At 41.1% G+C, this 17,778-nt stretch overlaps 3 protein-coding genes and 1 pseudogene across 3 annotated transcripts in view; 3 read left to right on the top strand and 1 right to left on the bottom strand.

The window, feature by feature from the left end:
• Positions 1 to 13,217, top strand: part of LOC115436247 (protein NLRC3-like) — a 34,491-nt gene extending 21,274 nt beyond the window's left edge. The window contains 7 exon segments of the mRNA XM_030159044.1: positions 3,737 to 3,799; positions 3,953 to 4,170; positions 4,246 to 6,036; positions 6,131 to 6,304; positions 6,566 to 6,736; positions 6,977 to 7,017; positions 11,998 to 13,217. Of these exon segments, the coding sequence (XP_030014904.1) occupies positions 3,737 to 3,799; positions 3,953 to 4,170; positions 4,246 to 6,036; positions 6,131 to 6,304; positions 6,566 to 6,736; positions 6,977 to 7,017; positions 11,998 to 12,539 (3,000 nt within the window). The 3' untranslated portion in view covers positions 12,540 to 13,217.
• The window catches only part of LOC115436241 (NLR family CARD domain-containing protein 3-like), a 1,147,354-nt gene that overhangs the window by 1,051,900 nt on the left and 77,676 nt on the right, over positions 1 to 17,778 (top strand). The gene's annotated exons all lie outside the window — the stretch shown is intronic.
• Positions 1 to 17,778, bottom strand: part of LOC115436275 (zinc finger protein 664-like) — a 1,196,486-nt pseudogene that overhangs the window by 575,112 nt on the left and 603,596 nt on the right.
• Positions 1 to 17,778, top strand: part of LOC115436287 (zinc finger protein 431-like) — a 676,852-nt gene that overhangs the window by 554,370 nt on the left and 104,704 nt on the right. The gene's annotated exons all lie outside the window — the stretch shown is intronic.

The following is a 17,778-nucleotide window of genomic DNA, read 5'->3' on the forward strand; positions in this document are numbered from 1 at the left end:
CTTTTCTTTCCATTATAAACAGTCTTTATGGACACTCCAACTATTTTTGAAATCTCCTTTGGTGTGACGAGGGCATTCAGCAAATCACACACTCTTTGACGTTTGCTTTCCTGATTACTCATATGGGCAAAAGTTTCTGAAAAGGTATGGATAATAGTGTTAGGTATGATTATGACATCAATATATGTTTGGTTTCAAAACAATTGACGTAGTGCCTGCTGAGAAAAAACCACGAAATGTTCATTGTAAATTTTGCTTCCCCACCCTGTATACACACACACACACACACACACACACACACACACACACACATATATATATATATATATATATATATATATATATATATATATATGTGCTCGGCTGCTGTGGGGCCTCTGGCGGGGGGCTCCCTTACTGTCACCCCACCCCAGGCTGGATCCCCCCTCTCTGTGGTGTCTGCTGGTTGGTCAGGCCTTGGGGCCCTCTTTGTTGGCTCCTGGTCCTTGGAGGGGGTGTGGTTGCATGTCTGTGTTCTTCACCTCAGTCTGTTTGCCTTGTGTGGATTTGTTACTGGTATTATTTGGGTGGACATGGTATATGATATTTTGTTCATGCTCTCTTTTCTGATATTTGTCATTTAATAGGTCTTATGTATTTTATTGAATTTTTTTGTAGTTTTGTTTGTTTGCTTTGGTTTTTTTTCTCTCTCTTCTGCCCAGTTTACGGTTGTAGTTATTGTTTCCATTAATTATCACCATGGTTGTTACTGTTTGTATGGTTGATACTTTCTTGTGAGGGTCTTCACCATCTTCTTCTTCTCTCTTGCCCCCCCCCATGTCAAGTCCAGCATTGAAATGTGGTTCAACAAAACTCATAATAAACACAGGAGAACATCAAGGGGAGCTTCATATACTTTATGAAGTTACCCTTGGCAAAGCAAATTAGTTCAGTGGATTAGTTCGAGCGCTGGCTCCTCTCGGGCTTGCACACCAGTGCACTTGGAGGGTTTAATACGTGCACGAAGCTGGGCTTGGAGGTCGGAGCACAGCTTGGTTCTGAGTTCTGTAAACGAAACTAGTTCCATGATCCGTAGTCGGAACCGGTTACGAGAATGGAAACAACTACACGCTCCCCCGAGGGGTTTTCAGCAGCACAGGTAGAAGGAGCTCCTGTTGGATGAGGGACCACTGTCCCACTGACACAGATAAACAGAGCCTAATTTATTTTTTTTCAGAAAACAGTATCTCGTAAACTCAGAAAAACAGAGCAAATTTAATTTTTTTTTTTCAGAAAACAGTATCTCGTAAACTAAGAAAAACAGAGCAAAAAATGTTGTTTTTCAGAGAACAGTATCTCGTAAATTCAGAAAAACAGAGCCAAATTAATTTTTTTGTGTGAATGCAATACGCTTCCGTAGAAAAGTGACTTTTTCCAGTCAAATCTGTCATTAACTGAACATTAAACAAGCATTTCCATCCACTGCCATTGATCCAACTCCATGGGTTTTACTCGTGAATCTATGTTATAAAAGATGAAGGTGTTTCAATGTTCACTACGGAGCCTCTGAACATCCAAATGGGTCATATCTGATGACCATGAAAAGATGAACAACTAGAAGCACTCGGAGAGCGCAGACCTCCGCCAAGGCTGATCAGTGCCCCCCCCCGTGGGCCCCCCCACCCCCGATCATCACCAAAATTTAATCATTTCTTCCTTATCCCATTTCCAACAAACCCTGAAAATTTCAGCCAAATCTGTCCATAACTTTTTGAGTTATGTTGCACACTAACGATCAGTGGCCCCCCCCGTGGGTCCCCCCACCCCCGATCACCACCAAAATTTAATCATTTCTTCCTTATCCCATTTCCAACAAACCCTGAAAATTTCAGCCAAATCTGTCCATAACTTTTTGAGTTATGTTGCAGACTAACGATCAGTGCCCCCCCCCCGGTGGGCCCCCCCACCCCCAATCACCACCAAAATTTAATCATTTCTTCCTTATCCCATTTCCAACAAACCCTGAAAATTTCATCCAAATCTGTCCATAACTTTTTGAGTTATGTTGCACACTAACGGACAGACAAACAAACAAACGAACAGACAAACAAACAAACAAACAAACAAACCCTGGCAAAAACATAACCTCCTTGGCGGAGGTAACTATATTTTACACCAATTATTGAGATGTATTAATAGGATTAGTGGATCAACAGGTATTAAACAGTTAATATCAGTAGATGGTTGAGGTTGGTGATGGATGTTTGGGTCTTTAAGGGTTAATTGACAATATCATAAAGTCATGATAAGATAAGATAAGATAAGATAAGATAAGATAAGATAAGATAAGATAAGATAAGATAAGTATTTATCCCAAAGGGAAAGTCGCTGAAGTCAGTGAGCTCATCTATTTATCAGAGTTATTCAGTCTGATGGAGTTACATTTACAGTTTCACTGACAGTTTCAACTGATTCCTAATCAGAGTACAACTACGTTTTCAGAGATGTTAATTCCTACTTGGGTTGTAATTGCGATGGTTTCAGTGGAACAGTGAGTGTGTATTTGTGCACTACTTGCTCATTCAGGTGGTCTGCAGGTCTTTACCGTTGTCTCTGGTTGTTTTTGTAACTGTGGTGGTGTTGTCTTTCTTTTTGATTCAGTCCTTTACCTCCTCTAAGCTAAAATGAGGAGTTCTGCGTCCAACAGGGAAAAGTACACTGCTGTAGTTGCCATGGTGAATCCGCAAATCTGTGATCAATGTCAGCGTCTAACTAGGAAACCGCGTGCACGCACTTATCCAGGGTGAGTTATACCTGGTTTGGTGTGTCTGTGTCCGTTCATCCTGGCTGGGTCTTTGTGAAACCGATTAAGCCTGGACACCCTTGTTTTGGATTTGTTAAACGCAGCTTAGTCAGTTATCCTGGATGACGGAATCCTAGTTTTGTGCAGTAGGCCCCAGATCATTGTAATAAACAGACTTGACATGTTTACATGCACTTAAATGTGAAAATCATAAACCCTTTTTTAGATGCTCCAGTCCATTATCAGTTTTCCTTCAGAGTTTGTACATAACAATGATAGAATAAAACTTCCTGTTATTGTCTTCAACTCCAGTTTGACTAGGTAACTTCTGTTTTGTATGACTGTAATAGTTTGTGCGCATGTGCAGATGTAACAGAACTAAATCCATCCCATGAACCTGTAAACATGCATGAAGACGTGAGGGTTGGAGACAAATCCAGGTGTGTTCATCTGATTGATTCTAATCAGATTACTGCTGTGATCTGATCAAACACATCAGATTAGACTGTTTACATGGACACTGTAAGAATCGGACAACTCCACAAATCAACTCATTATTGGGCGTCTCCATGGTTGCTGACCACTCTGCATTCTGATTGGCTGACAGGTGTCCCTTTGTTTAGTCTTCTAGTGACTGTTCAGTAAATCTTCTTCAGTGTCTGAAATGACATTTCTATGGGACTAAACTCAGTTCAGTCCTGCTGCCATGATGTGACTGATGAGGATCCTGAGAAACTAAACTCAACTAAACCTGTTGATCACCTCAAACAGTGAGTGTGAAGCTCCAAACAGACTCACATGTTGATTCTCAGTGGGATCAGCAGGACCAGGACACCTGTCCCACTACAGGGGGTCATGTTACTCATGTTGACGTCCAGGTGTGTCCACCTGTTGGTGTCAGTGTGGACAGACATACTGTGAGCTCATTGTTGATGATTGGTCCACAGAGTGGAGCAGCAGAGCTCAGAGGTTCCCACTGGTCTACAGGATCAGACTCAGCTGGACTCCATATTTGAGGTGTGTACATGTCCAACATCTACTGGTCCATCTGTTCTGTCCAGTCATCTCCTGCTGCTGGTTTCAGACCAGTGGATGTCACTATGTCCAACATGGGCCTGAGCTTTGGACCATGGATGGACTTTGTGCCTTTCATCATGTTTTCTGTTCCAGCTGCTGGAGGAGAACATCTGCACTTTTGTCAAGAACAAACTGAAGAAGTTCCACCAGGTTCTGAGTCCAGATTACCCAGAATGCTTAGAGAGTCTGAGTGATGAGGATGAAGAACAGAGGAGGAGCTCAGAGGCTTTTCTGAAGATCACACTGAACTTCCTGAGGAGGCTGAAGCAGGAGGAGCTGGCTGAGCGTCTGCACCGCAGTAAGACCATTCTGTACAGATTGAACAGATGAAAATACTTGGATTTACTGTGAGGCTGATGGTTTTATCTGGGTCTGCATTCAGGAAGTCGGTCTGGAGTTCAGCAGCGGAAACTGAAACGTAACCTGAAGCAGAAGTTTGAGTGTGTGTTTGAGGGCATCGCTAAAGCAGGAAACCCCAAAACCCTCCTGAACCAGATCTACACAGAGCTCTACATCACAGAGGGAGGGGCTACAGAGGTCAACCAGGAACATGAGGTCAGACAGATTGAAACAGCATCCAGGAACCCACACAGACCACCAACAACCATCACATGTAAAGACATCTTTAAAACACCACCTGACAGAGATCAACCAATCAGAACAGTGCTGACAAAGGGTGTGGCCGGCATCGGGAAAACAGTCTTAACACAGAAGTTCAGTCTGGACTGGGCTGAAGACAAAGCCAACCAGGACATCCACTTCATATTTCCATTCACCTTCAGAGAGCTGAATGTGCTGAAACAGAAGAAGTTCAGCTTGGTGAAACTGGTTCATCACTTCTTCACGGAAACCAAAAAAGCAGGAATCTGTATCTTTGAAGACCTCCAGGTGGTGTTCATCTTAGACGGTCTGGATGAGTGTCGACCTCCTCTGGACTTCAACAACACTCAGATCCTGACTGATGTTACAGAGTCCACCTCAGTGGATGTGCTGCTGATGAACCTCATCAGGGGGAACCTGCTTCCCTCTGCTCGCCTCTGGATAACCACACGACCTGCAGCAGCCAATCAGATCCCTGCTCAGTGTGTTGACATGGTGACAGAGGTCAGAGGGTTCACTGACCCACAGAAAGAGGAGTACTTCAGGAAGAGGTTCAGAAAAAAGAAACAGACCAACACAATCATCTCCCACATCAAGACGTCACGAAGCGTCCACATCATGTGTCACATCCCAGTCTTCTGCTGGATCACTGCTACAGTTCTGAAGGACGTGTTGAAGACCACAGACAGAAGACAACTGCCCAAGACCCTGACTGAGATGTACATCCACTTCCTGGTGGTTCAGGCCAAACTGAAGAACGTCAAGTATGATGGAAGATCTGAGACAGATCCACCCTGGAGTCCAGAGACCAGGAAGATGATTGAGTCTCTGGGAAAACTGGCCTTTGAGCAGCTGAAGAAAGGAAACCTGATCTTCTATGAATCAGACCTGACAGAGTGTGGCATCGATATCAGCTCAGCCTCAGTGTACTCAGGAGTGTTCACTGAGGTCTTCAAAGAGGAGAGCGGACTGTACCAGGACAAGAGGTTCTGCTTCATCCATCTGAGTGTCCAGGAGTTTCTGGCTGCTCTTCATGTCCATCAGACCTTCATCAACACTGGAGTCAATCTGCTGTCAGGACAAACATCTGTTTGGTCTAAACTATCAAAGGACAAATCTGTCCAGTTCTACCAGACCGCTGTGGACCAGGCCTTACAGAGTCCAAATGGACACCTGGACCTGTTCCTCCGCTTCCTCCTGGGTCTATCACTGCAGACCAATGACAGGCTTCTACAAAGTCTGGTGAAACCAACAGGAAGCAGCTCAAAGACCAACCAGAAAACTGTTGAGTACATCAAGAAGAAGATCAGTGAGAATGTGTCTGCAGAGAGAAGCATCAACCTGTTCCACTGTCTGAACGAACTGGAGGATCGATCTCTGGTGGATCAGATCCAACAGTACCTGAGATCAGGACGTCTGTCCACAGAACAACTGTCTCCTGCTCAGTGGTCAGCTCTGGCCTTCATCTTACTGTCATCAGAAAAAGACCTGGATGTGTTTGACCTGAAGGAATACTCTGGTTCAGAGGAGGTTCTTCTGAGGCTGCTGCCAGTGGTCAAAGCCTCCAACAAAGCTCTGTGAGAACAAACAGTTGGATCAAACATCTCAAATATGGATCTATCATTTCAACCAGATCAATAACTTTATACTCATCCCTTTTGTTTTGTCCAGACTCAGCGGCTGTAAACTGTCAGAGAGAAGCTGTGAAGCTCTGTCCTCGGTTCTCAGATCCCAGTCCTGTAGTCTGACACAACTGGATCTGAGTAAGAATGACCTGAAGGATTCAGGAGTGAAGATCCTGTCAGATGGACTGAAGAGTCCAGGATGCAGACTGGACACTCTCAGGTCAGGGTTCAACAAAGAACACAACACATCATTTCAATGTTTGTCTCCAGTTGTTGGATGGATTGAACTTGTCAGTGGTTGTTTGTGTTGAACTCCAGACCAGTTCTACTGATCTTCAACTGTGTTCAGAGTCTGGAACTCATAGACTTTACACATTGAAGTCATGTTGGTGAAGTCCCCTGCATTCACAGACTCTGTTCAATGACTCCAACTCCACTGATCTCCATCCTCAGTTGATGGATGTGATGTTTTGTGTTGCAGATTGTCAGGATGTCTGATCACAGAGGAAGGATGTTCTTCTCTGGTCTCAGCCCTTAAGTCCAATCCGTCCTATCTCAGAGAGCTAGACCTACGCTACAACCATCCAGGAGCCTCAGGACAGGAGCTGTGTTCTCTAGTGGAGGATCCACACTGGAGACTGGACACTGTCAGGTATGGACTGAGCTGATGCATCCACAGATAATGGCAGATAGAACAGGTAGAGCTGACAGGAACCATCTGTCAGAGCTGGGATCCATCCTGTATGAAGGTCCAGCCCATGTTCAAAGACAAACAGACTCAGTCAGTGATTCAGAAGGAACCATTTAGTGGATGTGAACAGAAAAGCTTCAGTGGATCAGAGTGATGGAATGTCCATGTTTCCAGCTGCTCTGACCCTCCTCCTCCTTTCAGGTTGGATCCTGCTGGAGTCCGATGGTTGACACCGAGGAGACGTAAGTATGATTTGATTTGATTGATTAAAACCAACCTGAACCCAAACAGGGACCTGGTTCCACATTCTAAACATCTAAAGTGTTCATGAAGACAGTCAGTTTAGTGCTGGGGTGTCAAACTCATTTTAGTTCTGGGGCCACATTTAGCCCAAATTGAACTCAAGTGGGCCGGACCAATAAAATAATAACAGTGAAAAAAGTAAAATTAGATTATGATCAGGTTTACATCTACAAAGTTTCCTTAAAAATCTAAATAACATGAACAACTTGAATTGTTTGAAGAAAAACTAGTGCAATTTTAACAATATGCCTCGGTTTCTCAGTTTATCGTTTACACATGTGCATTACAATTTGCATTACAATCGCACAAAACATTTAGTAACAGGCAGAATATTGGTCAATTGCATTTACTTTTCTTAAGACATTTCCGTTTGTTCATATTTGTTCAGGTTGTTAACATTTTTTTTTTTATAAAAGTATAGTTTGGTAATGTAAACATTTTCATGTAATTTTACTTTTTTGCACCAAAAAAAAAAAAAAGAAAATTTGGGGTTGTCATTATTTATAGGTTATTATGATCATATTTTACTGGTCTGATCCACTTGAAATCTAATTGGTCTGTATGTGGATTGATTGTTGACATCTTCAGTGTAATTTTTGTATTTCACAAATTCATCCCGTGGGCCGGATTGGACCCTTTGGCGGGCCAGATTTGGCCCCCAGGCCGCATGTTTGACACCTGTGGTTTAGTGGAAGGATGAGCTGATAGCTGATTGGTCAGGACTGGTACCACATGGACCCACATACCCTGAGCAGTGAGTCCTCAGGTCCAGTCCCAGACTATTTAATGCATATCAGAGCTCTAGTGTCTTTATGCACATTTACAGTCTGTACTGTCACTATGTGACAAAGAACACGAATACAGCCAATAAGAAACAAAACACAATAGAGTTCATCAGGATGAGAAGTTTGTCTGAGGAACAAACTCAGATGAAACCACCAAAACATTTCTATAAACTATTATTATCCATCAGATGAAGAATCTGATTCAATGAGCAAAAGTACTGAGTTTAGATCCAATTAGTAAACAGTCAAAGTCACTGTGGAGAAGATTGGAATCTACAAATCCAACATTAGATTCATTAGCACCAACTAAACATCAACCTGAACAAACAGCAAAAACACTAAGGGTCTGATTTACTAAAGGTTTGCGCATGTAAAAACGTGCAAACTTGACTGCGCAAGAAAAACACGTTGAAGCTTATCTACTAAAAAGACGCACTGAAGTTTGCGTCTCTCAAATGGGCACAATAGCTTGCACAAGCCATTTAGTGTCTTTGCCTTGATGAAGGTCAAGGTCAAGGTTACTTTATTTATACCTGTAGGTAGATTTGTTTTGCAGTCTAGGTGATTGCCTTGGCATTACAACAACACATACATTAAACATGCAAGACAGGTACTTGATCACGCTTACAGACAGAACAAAAAGACAGGACAAAAAGTGCTCAGTGTTCCACCATTCATCGGTATAGCAGCATGGATAGGTAAAAGAATAAAATGGATAAGATCAAATAAATAAAAACAAGATGCAATAAAACACAATAAAAACCAGAAAAGATAAAAACAATCCAGGATAAAAACCAGGATAAGAACATAAAATTTAAAAATTTGAAGTCACAATAATAATAAATAGAGCAAAGAAATGGAATAAATAACTAAATAAGTTAGTAAAGTGCAATGTCACTATTTCTTATTGAGCTCAGTGATGGCGACAGGAACAAAGCTGTTTTTATAAACGCTGTGTCCTGCACCTTGGGACTAAGAACCTCCGTCCAGAGGAAAGGAGCTGAAATTCACCTCGTAAAGGATGGGAGTCATTGTTAAGAACTGATGCATCCATCCTCTGCACCTGTTTAGTGTACAGGGAGGCAGGACAAGACTGGGACTCACCAATCAGGCGACTGGACCATCTCACTATTTGATTCAGTGAGTTTCTCTCTGCAACTGATGTCTGACCGAACCACACCACCAGACAAAAAGATAAAACAGACTCAATAAAGGAACGATAAAACAAAGTTAAAATGGTTTGGTCAATGTGGAAGTGTGCCAGTTTCCTAAGGCAGTGGAGGCGCTGATGGCCCTTTTTACACACAGATCTACAGTTTTCATTAAAACTTGCTCTATAGTCTGACTTTTAATTAAAGTGACTCCGTGCCTGTCCTGTTTTTTTCTAAAATCAATAATCATATCTTTTGTTTTAGATATGTTCACATGAAGGTAGGACTCCTCACACCACTGGACAAAGTCATCAATAATAGGGCCGTGACTGGTCTCCCCCTCTTTGAGCAGGCTGACAATGACTGAGTCATAAGCATACTTAATGATGGTCCTGTTTTCATATTCACTCTGGCACATATTTGTGTAGAGAATGTATAATAGTGGAGACAGGACACAGCCTTGAGGAGAACCAGTGGAGGAGAGAACTGGGTTGGACAGAACCCCATTCATCCTCACTCTTCGGGACCTGTCTGTTAAAAAATCTAAAATCCAGCCCATCAGGTTTTTACTAATCTTAAACTGTTCTAAAAGCCTTTTAATTAAAATGTGGGGCTGGATTGTATTAAAAGCGGAGGAGAAGTCTATAAATAGAAGCCTTGCAAATGCCCTTTTACCCTCCACATGTTTAAAAATCAATTTTAAAAAAGTCAGTGTGGCGTCTTCCACTCCTCTGTTGGGCCTGTATGCAAACTGCATAGGATCCAGCTCATGTTCAGTCTCCTTTAAAATCACAGTCTTAACCAGTTTCTCAAAGAATTTCATAACAACTGAGGTGAGAGCGACAGGCCCAAAGTCATTCAAAGTCTTTGGATGGCTGGATTTAGGGACAGGGACCACGACAGCATCCTTCCAGAGAGTGGGCACATGCTGTGTCTGCAAGGATTTATTAAAAATAAACTGAAATACAGGACTGAGTTCATCAGCACAGGATTTAATAAGACGACCACTGATGTTGTCAGGACCCTGGCTCTTGTTCATCTTCACAGAACTGAAAGCCTTTCTGACATCGTTCAGTTCAATGGTAAAGTGCTGACTGTCCTTCAGGTCCTGTTTCAGCTCTAAAATGTCTTTACTAAAATCAAAACAATTAAAACGAACATAAAAACTGTTAAGAGCATTCGCAAAATCTCTGTCTGAATTAAAACTGTCTAAAATGGTCTGCCTGCTGCTCTGGGGGTTTTGAAGGCCTGCGGATGGCTTTCATACATGTCCAGGCAGAGCCAAGATTGTTTGCAGTCATCTTATTTTCAAGAGTGGTTTTTTATGTTGTTTTGCTTTCAAAATCTCAATTTTCAAATCTTTGGTGGCTGACTGAAGGTCAGAGACAGCCCCTTCTTTGAAAGCCAATTTCTTGTTCTTCAGACAGGTTTTAACATTTTTTGTGACCCATGGCTTGTTGTTAGGGTACACTTTAACACACTTACGGGGTATAATCATATCTTTACAGAAAACAGCATAAGACATCCACCAGAGCATCCAGATCATCCCCACAAGACTGAATAAAAACAAATATGAAATATGGCCGTTTCTGCCAGAACACGCAAAATTATTGGGAGGTTTAGATGCAAATGTTTATTTAGCATGTGCAATGTGAGTTACCAAACCTGAAATGGATTGTGGTGGCTGATTTTGCGTCTATATTTAGCACATCTGAAAGGCAGGTTTGAACTGGAACAGCTTCACGCAAAACTGGCTGCAGATGTTATAGTGAGGAGGCGCATAGGCACAACCAAAGGGAACAGAGAGAATGAATCTGATTTGCTCACATCAACGTTTTTGTCATGACAAAAGAAAAAAAAATAATAATTTAAGACATATGGCCCCCCACTTTATGGGCCTGCCCCCCATGACCGCTTCCACCAGTGGCACATCACATTAGGCCAGGACCAACTACTGAGAGACAACAAGGGAGACCGAACGGGATGGGTTCTAGTGCTGCACAACACACACACACACACGCACGCACAGACACACACACACACACACAGACATATACATGCGCGCGCACACACACACACACACACACACACACAGACAGAGTGTTGTCCACGGTGTTGTGACTGGACTCCTGAACCTTCTATATAAGTGGATGTTTTTTTTTTTTGTTTGTTTTTTTTTTATCATGCCCACGGACTTAAAAGTTTTCATTCATCATACATTCACCATACAGAGCGACATAAAGAGAGAAGGTATTTATTTGACTAATAACACACTTCACCACTGAGAAACAACAACAGAGAAATGCCCATTCACCCCTCTGTGTGGAAAAAGAACAACTTCATATTTATGAGTGCTGGAATATCCCAGAGCAGTTTTTACAGCATACTGTCTCCATGACGACAACCAGTAGCGTGCGCAAAATCCTCATTTAATTAGGGCGGTCTCCAAGACTTTGCGCCTGTTCTCATTTGCGCAGGCAATCTTAGTTGATCACCCTTTACATGCAAATCAATAGGATGCACATTTTTTAGCACAAGCAAGCACATTTGCGCCCGTTATTTGCAATCTTAGTAAATCAGGCCCTAAGAGTCTAGAAGAACTGAGAAATGACTGATTGGATTGGATTGTGTTTTTAGGTTTGAATCAGTTTGGATCGAAAATGAAACATACTTTTAATGTTTGAATGTTAAGGATCAATATATGATCATAAAAGTGAACTGATTCTAAAGATTAGATCTCAGTCAAGGAATCAGAGTTGATCTGTTTCACACTTGTACTCTCTGTTGGTGAAAATGTGCTCAGAAACAACAGATCCATCTATAAAACACTGGATTGATCTGTTATTGATCAGAGTCAGACTCACACATGATCCATCCATCAATAACAGTTGAATTGAACCCAGTGATGTGATCAGACTGTCAGTCAATCAGCTGATCACTGATCAATAACTGCAGCTGTTTTGTGTTTTCTTCTGTCCATCAGATTTCTGTGAACTCACCCTGGATCCAAACACAGCGCACAGACACCTCAAACTGTCTGAAAACAACAAGAAGGTGAAACTAGTGAGGGAGGTTCAGTCATATCGTTATCATCAGGACAGATTTGAGTATGAGCCTCAGCTGATGTGTTCTACTGGTCTGACTGGTCGCTGTTACTGGGAGGTCCAGTGGAGTGGAAGCGTTCATATATCAGTGACTTACAGAGGAATCAGAAGGAAAGGACGCAGCCAAGACTGTGGGTTTGGATTAAATGGTCAGTCCTGGAGTCTGAGGTGTTTTAGAGATGGATACAGTGTCTGGCATAAAAAGAAATGTATAGGCCTCCCTCAGTCCTCCTCCCCCTCCACCTCCTCTGGTACAGTATCAGTGTATGTGGACTGTCCTGCTGGATCTGTGTCCTTCTACACAGTCTCCTCTGACAAACTGATCCACCTCCACACCTTCAAAACCACATTCACTGAACCACTGTTTGGAGGATTTACACTGTGGACACCAGGATCCACAGTGTGTTTGTGTGGTGTGTAGTTGTGTGTTTGTGTAGCTTTTGATGCTTTCGACACTGTACACCATCACATCCTTCTGCAACGTTTGGAACAATCAATTGGTATCAAAGGATCGGCATTAATGTGGTTCAAATTTGATCTAAAAGATCATTCTCACTTTGTTCACATTAATAATGATTCCTCTCAGTGCACTACAGTTAGTTATGGAGTACCTTAAGGCTCGGTTCTTGGACCAGTACTGTTTATCCTATACGTGCTTCCTTTAGGTAACTGAATAAGAAAACATTCCATCAACTTTCATTGCTACGCTGATGATACCCAATTATATTTATCCATTAAATCTGATGAAGCCAATCAGCTAGCCAAAATACAAGAGTGCGTTAAAGATATTAGACTGGATGACCAACAACTGTCTGCTGTTAAACTCAGATAAAACTGAAGTCATTGTGTTTGGACCAAAAACTGTTAGGAGTTAAACACGTGTCAAAAAGCAGCTGGACCGATTTAGAAAAAAAAGAGCCCAAACTAAAACTACTGGGACCAAATTCAAATTCTTGTTGTTCATTGTGCTCCAGTTCAGTTTATGTTCAACATCCAAAAATCTCTTATTGATGTCCATTCTAGTGCCTTATTTAGTCCAAACCTGTCAAACTTCAGTTCCTCTCTTTGTCTTTTTCTGTTCTTCCACATGTTTTGACCCTAAAACACACAGTAAAACAAAACCACTGAAGAAAAGGAACACAAGCACATAGTCACAGCAGCTTTAATGAACCTGAAACAGACACAGATTCACAGCAGAACCTTTATCTGCAGTCAGGACTCAGGGGTTAAAGGGTTAATATGTGAACCTTTATCTGGAATCAGGGCTCAGGGTTAAAGGGTTAAAGGTGAGTGTCAGGATACCCATGTCCATGAGTCCCTTCAGTGATGTGTGGCAGAGGTTTATAATCTGCTCAGATTCTGCTGCTGTGACATATTCAATGGTTTTCCTTCAGGTCACTTTCAGCCTCAGGACCAAAAACAGCATGAGGGCAGCAGCATCATACAGCATAATGATGAGCAACCCAGTTACAGTCTGGTTCACACATTAAATTCAAGGTCAGTCAAGGTCAGTCAAGGTCAAAGGTCATGGCACCAAATGAAAGCCCATATGTGATTTACCAATTGTAATTATATCAATATCTTCAACTGTTTTACAGTTAAAGCACTTTGTAATGTGTCCCATCATAAACCAATGTGGGCAGCTCAGACAACTATAGACCTATTGCTCTTGCCAGTATACTGTCTAAAGTTGTGGAACATATTCTCTTGACGAGGCTTGATAAGTTTATCATTGTGACAGACAATCAGTTTGGCTTCAAAGCAAATCATGGGACTGATATGTGTATGTTTTCATTAAGAGAATTACTGACCAAGTACAAAAATAAAACTTCCACAGTTTTTATATGCTTTTTAGATGCCTCTAAGGCTTTTGATCGTGTGAATCACAGAACATTGTTTCAAAAATTGTGTCAAGCAAATGTCCCAAACTATTTGATCAGGTGTCTTTCTTACTGGTATGTCCACCAGACTATGCAGGTTAAATGGGACAACTGTGTATCTGCTCCGTTTCAGATTGGTAACGGTGTGAGACAGGGCAGTTTATTATCCCCTGCTCTTTTTAATTTTTATGTGACTGACCTGTCCAAGCAATTGAATATGTGCAGAACTCGGTGTATGGTTGGAGGTGCCATAATCAATCATTTAATGTATGCAGATGACCTGGTGGTGTTCAGCCCTAGCTCAGCCAGTGTCCAGCAGCTCTTAAATGTGTGTTCTGTGTATGGGGAACTGCATGATGTGAAGTACAACTCAGCTAAAAGTGTAATCATGATTTGATCATTGAAGTTTCCTGACTTTAAGTTAACTGGGAATATCTTGAACATATGCAATGCTGTCAAGTGCCTGGGTCACATCATTACAGATCAGCTGTCAGATGACGAGGACATGTATCGTCAGTGCCAGATGTTATATGCACAAGCCGACGTACTGTTACAGAAATTCTTGTCTTGTTCTGTCCAGGTGAAACTGACTCTGTTTAGAGCGTACTGCACCCCTCTGTACACAGCACATCTGTGGATGAACTATAAATAGGCCAGCTTCCACAGACTGACAGTGGCATACAATGATGCTCTAAGACTCTTATTGAAAAAGCCCAGATGGACCAGTGCCGGTGAATTGATTATGTATAATCATGTGAATTCACTGCGTGCTATGTTGAAAAATCTAATGTTTAAATTTGTCTGTTGCCTGAATCATTCAGAAAATACTGTAATTTTATTGCTGACAAATCTTGCATATAGTGCTGTACGTTACACATCTCTGTTTTGGAAACTGGTATGACTGCCTCTTGAAAGTATAGAGGTTTTTTTGTGTAATTTATTGTGTTTGTATTTATCTGTTTGCTTTTAATATGGACCATAAGTCTGAAATAAAGCCTCTCTCTCTCTCTTTAATAGAAAAATTTATAAAAATTGAAAAATCACTATTTGCCAATTCTTTGATTTGATTTGATTTATTTATTTCGAACATGCAAAAAAATAAAATAAAATAAAATAAAATACAAACAAACTTGGCAGACCTTACCCCAAGGAACCTCTGCTATGAATTTCAATTGATTCTGGCCGACAGTTTTGGAGAAGAAGATTGTAGAAATCTGGACATAGATGACCTTAGGTTTGACCTTTTAAGGTCACTCAAGGTCAAAGGTCATGGCACCAAATCAAAGGCTGTTTGTGTCTTCCTAATTGTTTGCTTTAAAGATAATGCCACCTAATCTTTTACAGTGTAATTTGAAAAGAACATTATACTTAGACCAAAGATAACAGTCTGAATTATGATGTCTGCTACAGTTTCATACTGTCTTCTATGTAGAATTACTGTAGGTCATTCATTTTTCACACAGGGGTTTGGAGATAGATTAGTTTCTTTATTCGTCAATTAAAAAGAATAGATTTGCAACCAAAAAAGATATTTGAGAGCAAAAGGCAGTAAGTGGCAATAAAAAAAGATCATTTTGCTTATAAATCAGTCCTCTTTGCTTGTGAGTTAAAAAAAACTTTTGCTTGAGACTTCAAAAGTTTTGCTTGTAAATCACTCCTCTTTGTTTGCAACTTAAAAAGCTTTGCTTGTGAATTTAACTGCACTTAATGGGCATGGCCTACGCTGATGCATGAAAGAAGAGTTTCTATTGGTGGGTTTGACCTGACTCCTGCGCCGGCTACAGCTTCTGTGTGAAAACCCACTTCTCTGTTGTGTTTGTTATTGGGAGGTCAGTTCATAGTCTGTTACTCTGTGAAATTGAAATGTATCTCACAAGTAATGGATTACACTAAATATCATCTGAACAGAGAACGGAATGAGTGAGTGAGTTACAGGGAGGAGTTTACAACATAGGGCTGGGATTTAAACAGTAGTGTGGACCGGTACCAACGGTGCCAAAACGTTGCAGGTGAAACCCACCAACAGAAACTCTTCTTTTATCCATCAGTGTAGGCCCCACCCATTAAGTGCAGTTAAATTTGCAAACAAACTTTTGAAGTTGCAAACAAAGAGGAGTGATTAATAAGCAAAACTTTTGAAGTTTCAAGCAAAGGTTTTAACTCACAAGCAAAGAAGACTGATTTAAAAGCAAAATGATCTTTTTTTATTGCCACTTACTGTCTTTTGCTCTCAAATCTCTTTTTTGGTTGCAAATCTGTTCTTTTTAATTGCAAATGCATTCTTTTTGACTAATGAATAAAGAAACAAATGTCTCTCCATACAGGGGTAGTTGTTTGTTTGCCTACTTTCCCGGTTTCAGATACTTCCTACCTTATCACACACCTGGGATGTGTTCCTGGAGCAGACATCAGACAGTAGGGGGTGTAAACCCTCCCTGCTGTCTGACCAACCCTCCTGAGCAGCCAATAAGACACGTCACAGCAGCATCATGTTACGCTTCTGACCAAGGCTACAGGAATCATGGCCGGACTGAGACTCATTTTCAGCCCTGGAGTTTCATACCTCAGGCCGGCCCACTTTAGATCACGGCCAATTATTATTAAAATCATAGAATTATAACCTAACATGTTAGGTCTACACACTGTTCTGCAAAGCCTTGTAATTCAGTGTATTTTCTAAAATATTTTCAATTCAATGCAAGTAAAGGTTGCTTCACAATGTGGATTTATTTCAACAGTGAGTGCACATTGACATCTCCAACATTATTATTCCTCACAACACAACAATAACAGAATCTATATTTTTGTTCTTATAAGTGTTAACATTTTTCAAACCCTTAAAATGTTTGAAATGAAATGAAAGAATATATAAAAATATTAAATAAAAAAATCATTAAAAAAAATAATAAAGCTTGCTGCACTTTCTAATTATCATTTTTGTATCCTCTGCAACAAAAGATTTCCATCACAACTTACTTGCGGTTTGTTCCATCTTTGCTATTGAAAACTTTTGGTATAGTGATATTAGGGGTTTGATGAAGATGATAAGAAAAAAATGTTTGTATATCCTGTGACTGAGGGCGAGCAAAGCAATCAAAGCTAACTGACTCATCTTCATCTGTCTCATTTGTGCCTAGTGGTTCAGGGTTGTGCTGCTGAGCTGCTCCTCTGTCATCAGTAGACTCTGCTCTCCCTTTCACACTTCCTCCAGTTTCCCTAGACTCGCCTGCACCTGGATCACAATTAAAAATAATATCTACAGACATTTTGACTTACTTAACCAATTAAGATATTTACATTGGCAAAATATGCAGGCTTATTTAATATTACTTTATGCTATTGCCTTTCAGTTGTGGGCTTTGTGTATTTACTGTCTCACTTTTAATAATAAAAATTAAAATAGGTCAGGACTATGGTTTGGGTATAGAAAGTGGTTTTACTGGAACTAATGCTTGTTCACACAGTCTGTTCCAACAGCTCACCTTTTCCTTCCATCCTGACAGGAGCAATCCCCTCATCACTACTGGCTCCTGGCTCTGCTTCTGACACTAAAGCACATTTTAAAAATGGTCAGAATTCTCAGCACAAATCTTCTATTTTGCAAAGCCTTGGTGTCAGTTTCATTCATGTAGTGCTGAATCCTGGAGCATCTCAGAGCACCTTTCATATTGAACAGACCTACACCACACTCTTCATTGGAGCCTATTTATTCTAATAATCTTCCCTCTATGAGCAGTCCTACCTGCCCACTCTGGCTGGCATGTGCAAAGCAGGGGGTCG

The sequence above is a fragment of the Sphaeramia orbicularis genome, chromosome 16 (assembly GCF_902148855.1).
Source record: "Sphaeramia orbicularis chromosome 16, fSphaOr1.1, whole genome shotgun sequence".
NCBI lineage: Eukaryota > Metazoa > Chordata > Actinopteri > Kurtiformes > Apogonidae > Sphaeramia > Sphaeramia orbicularis.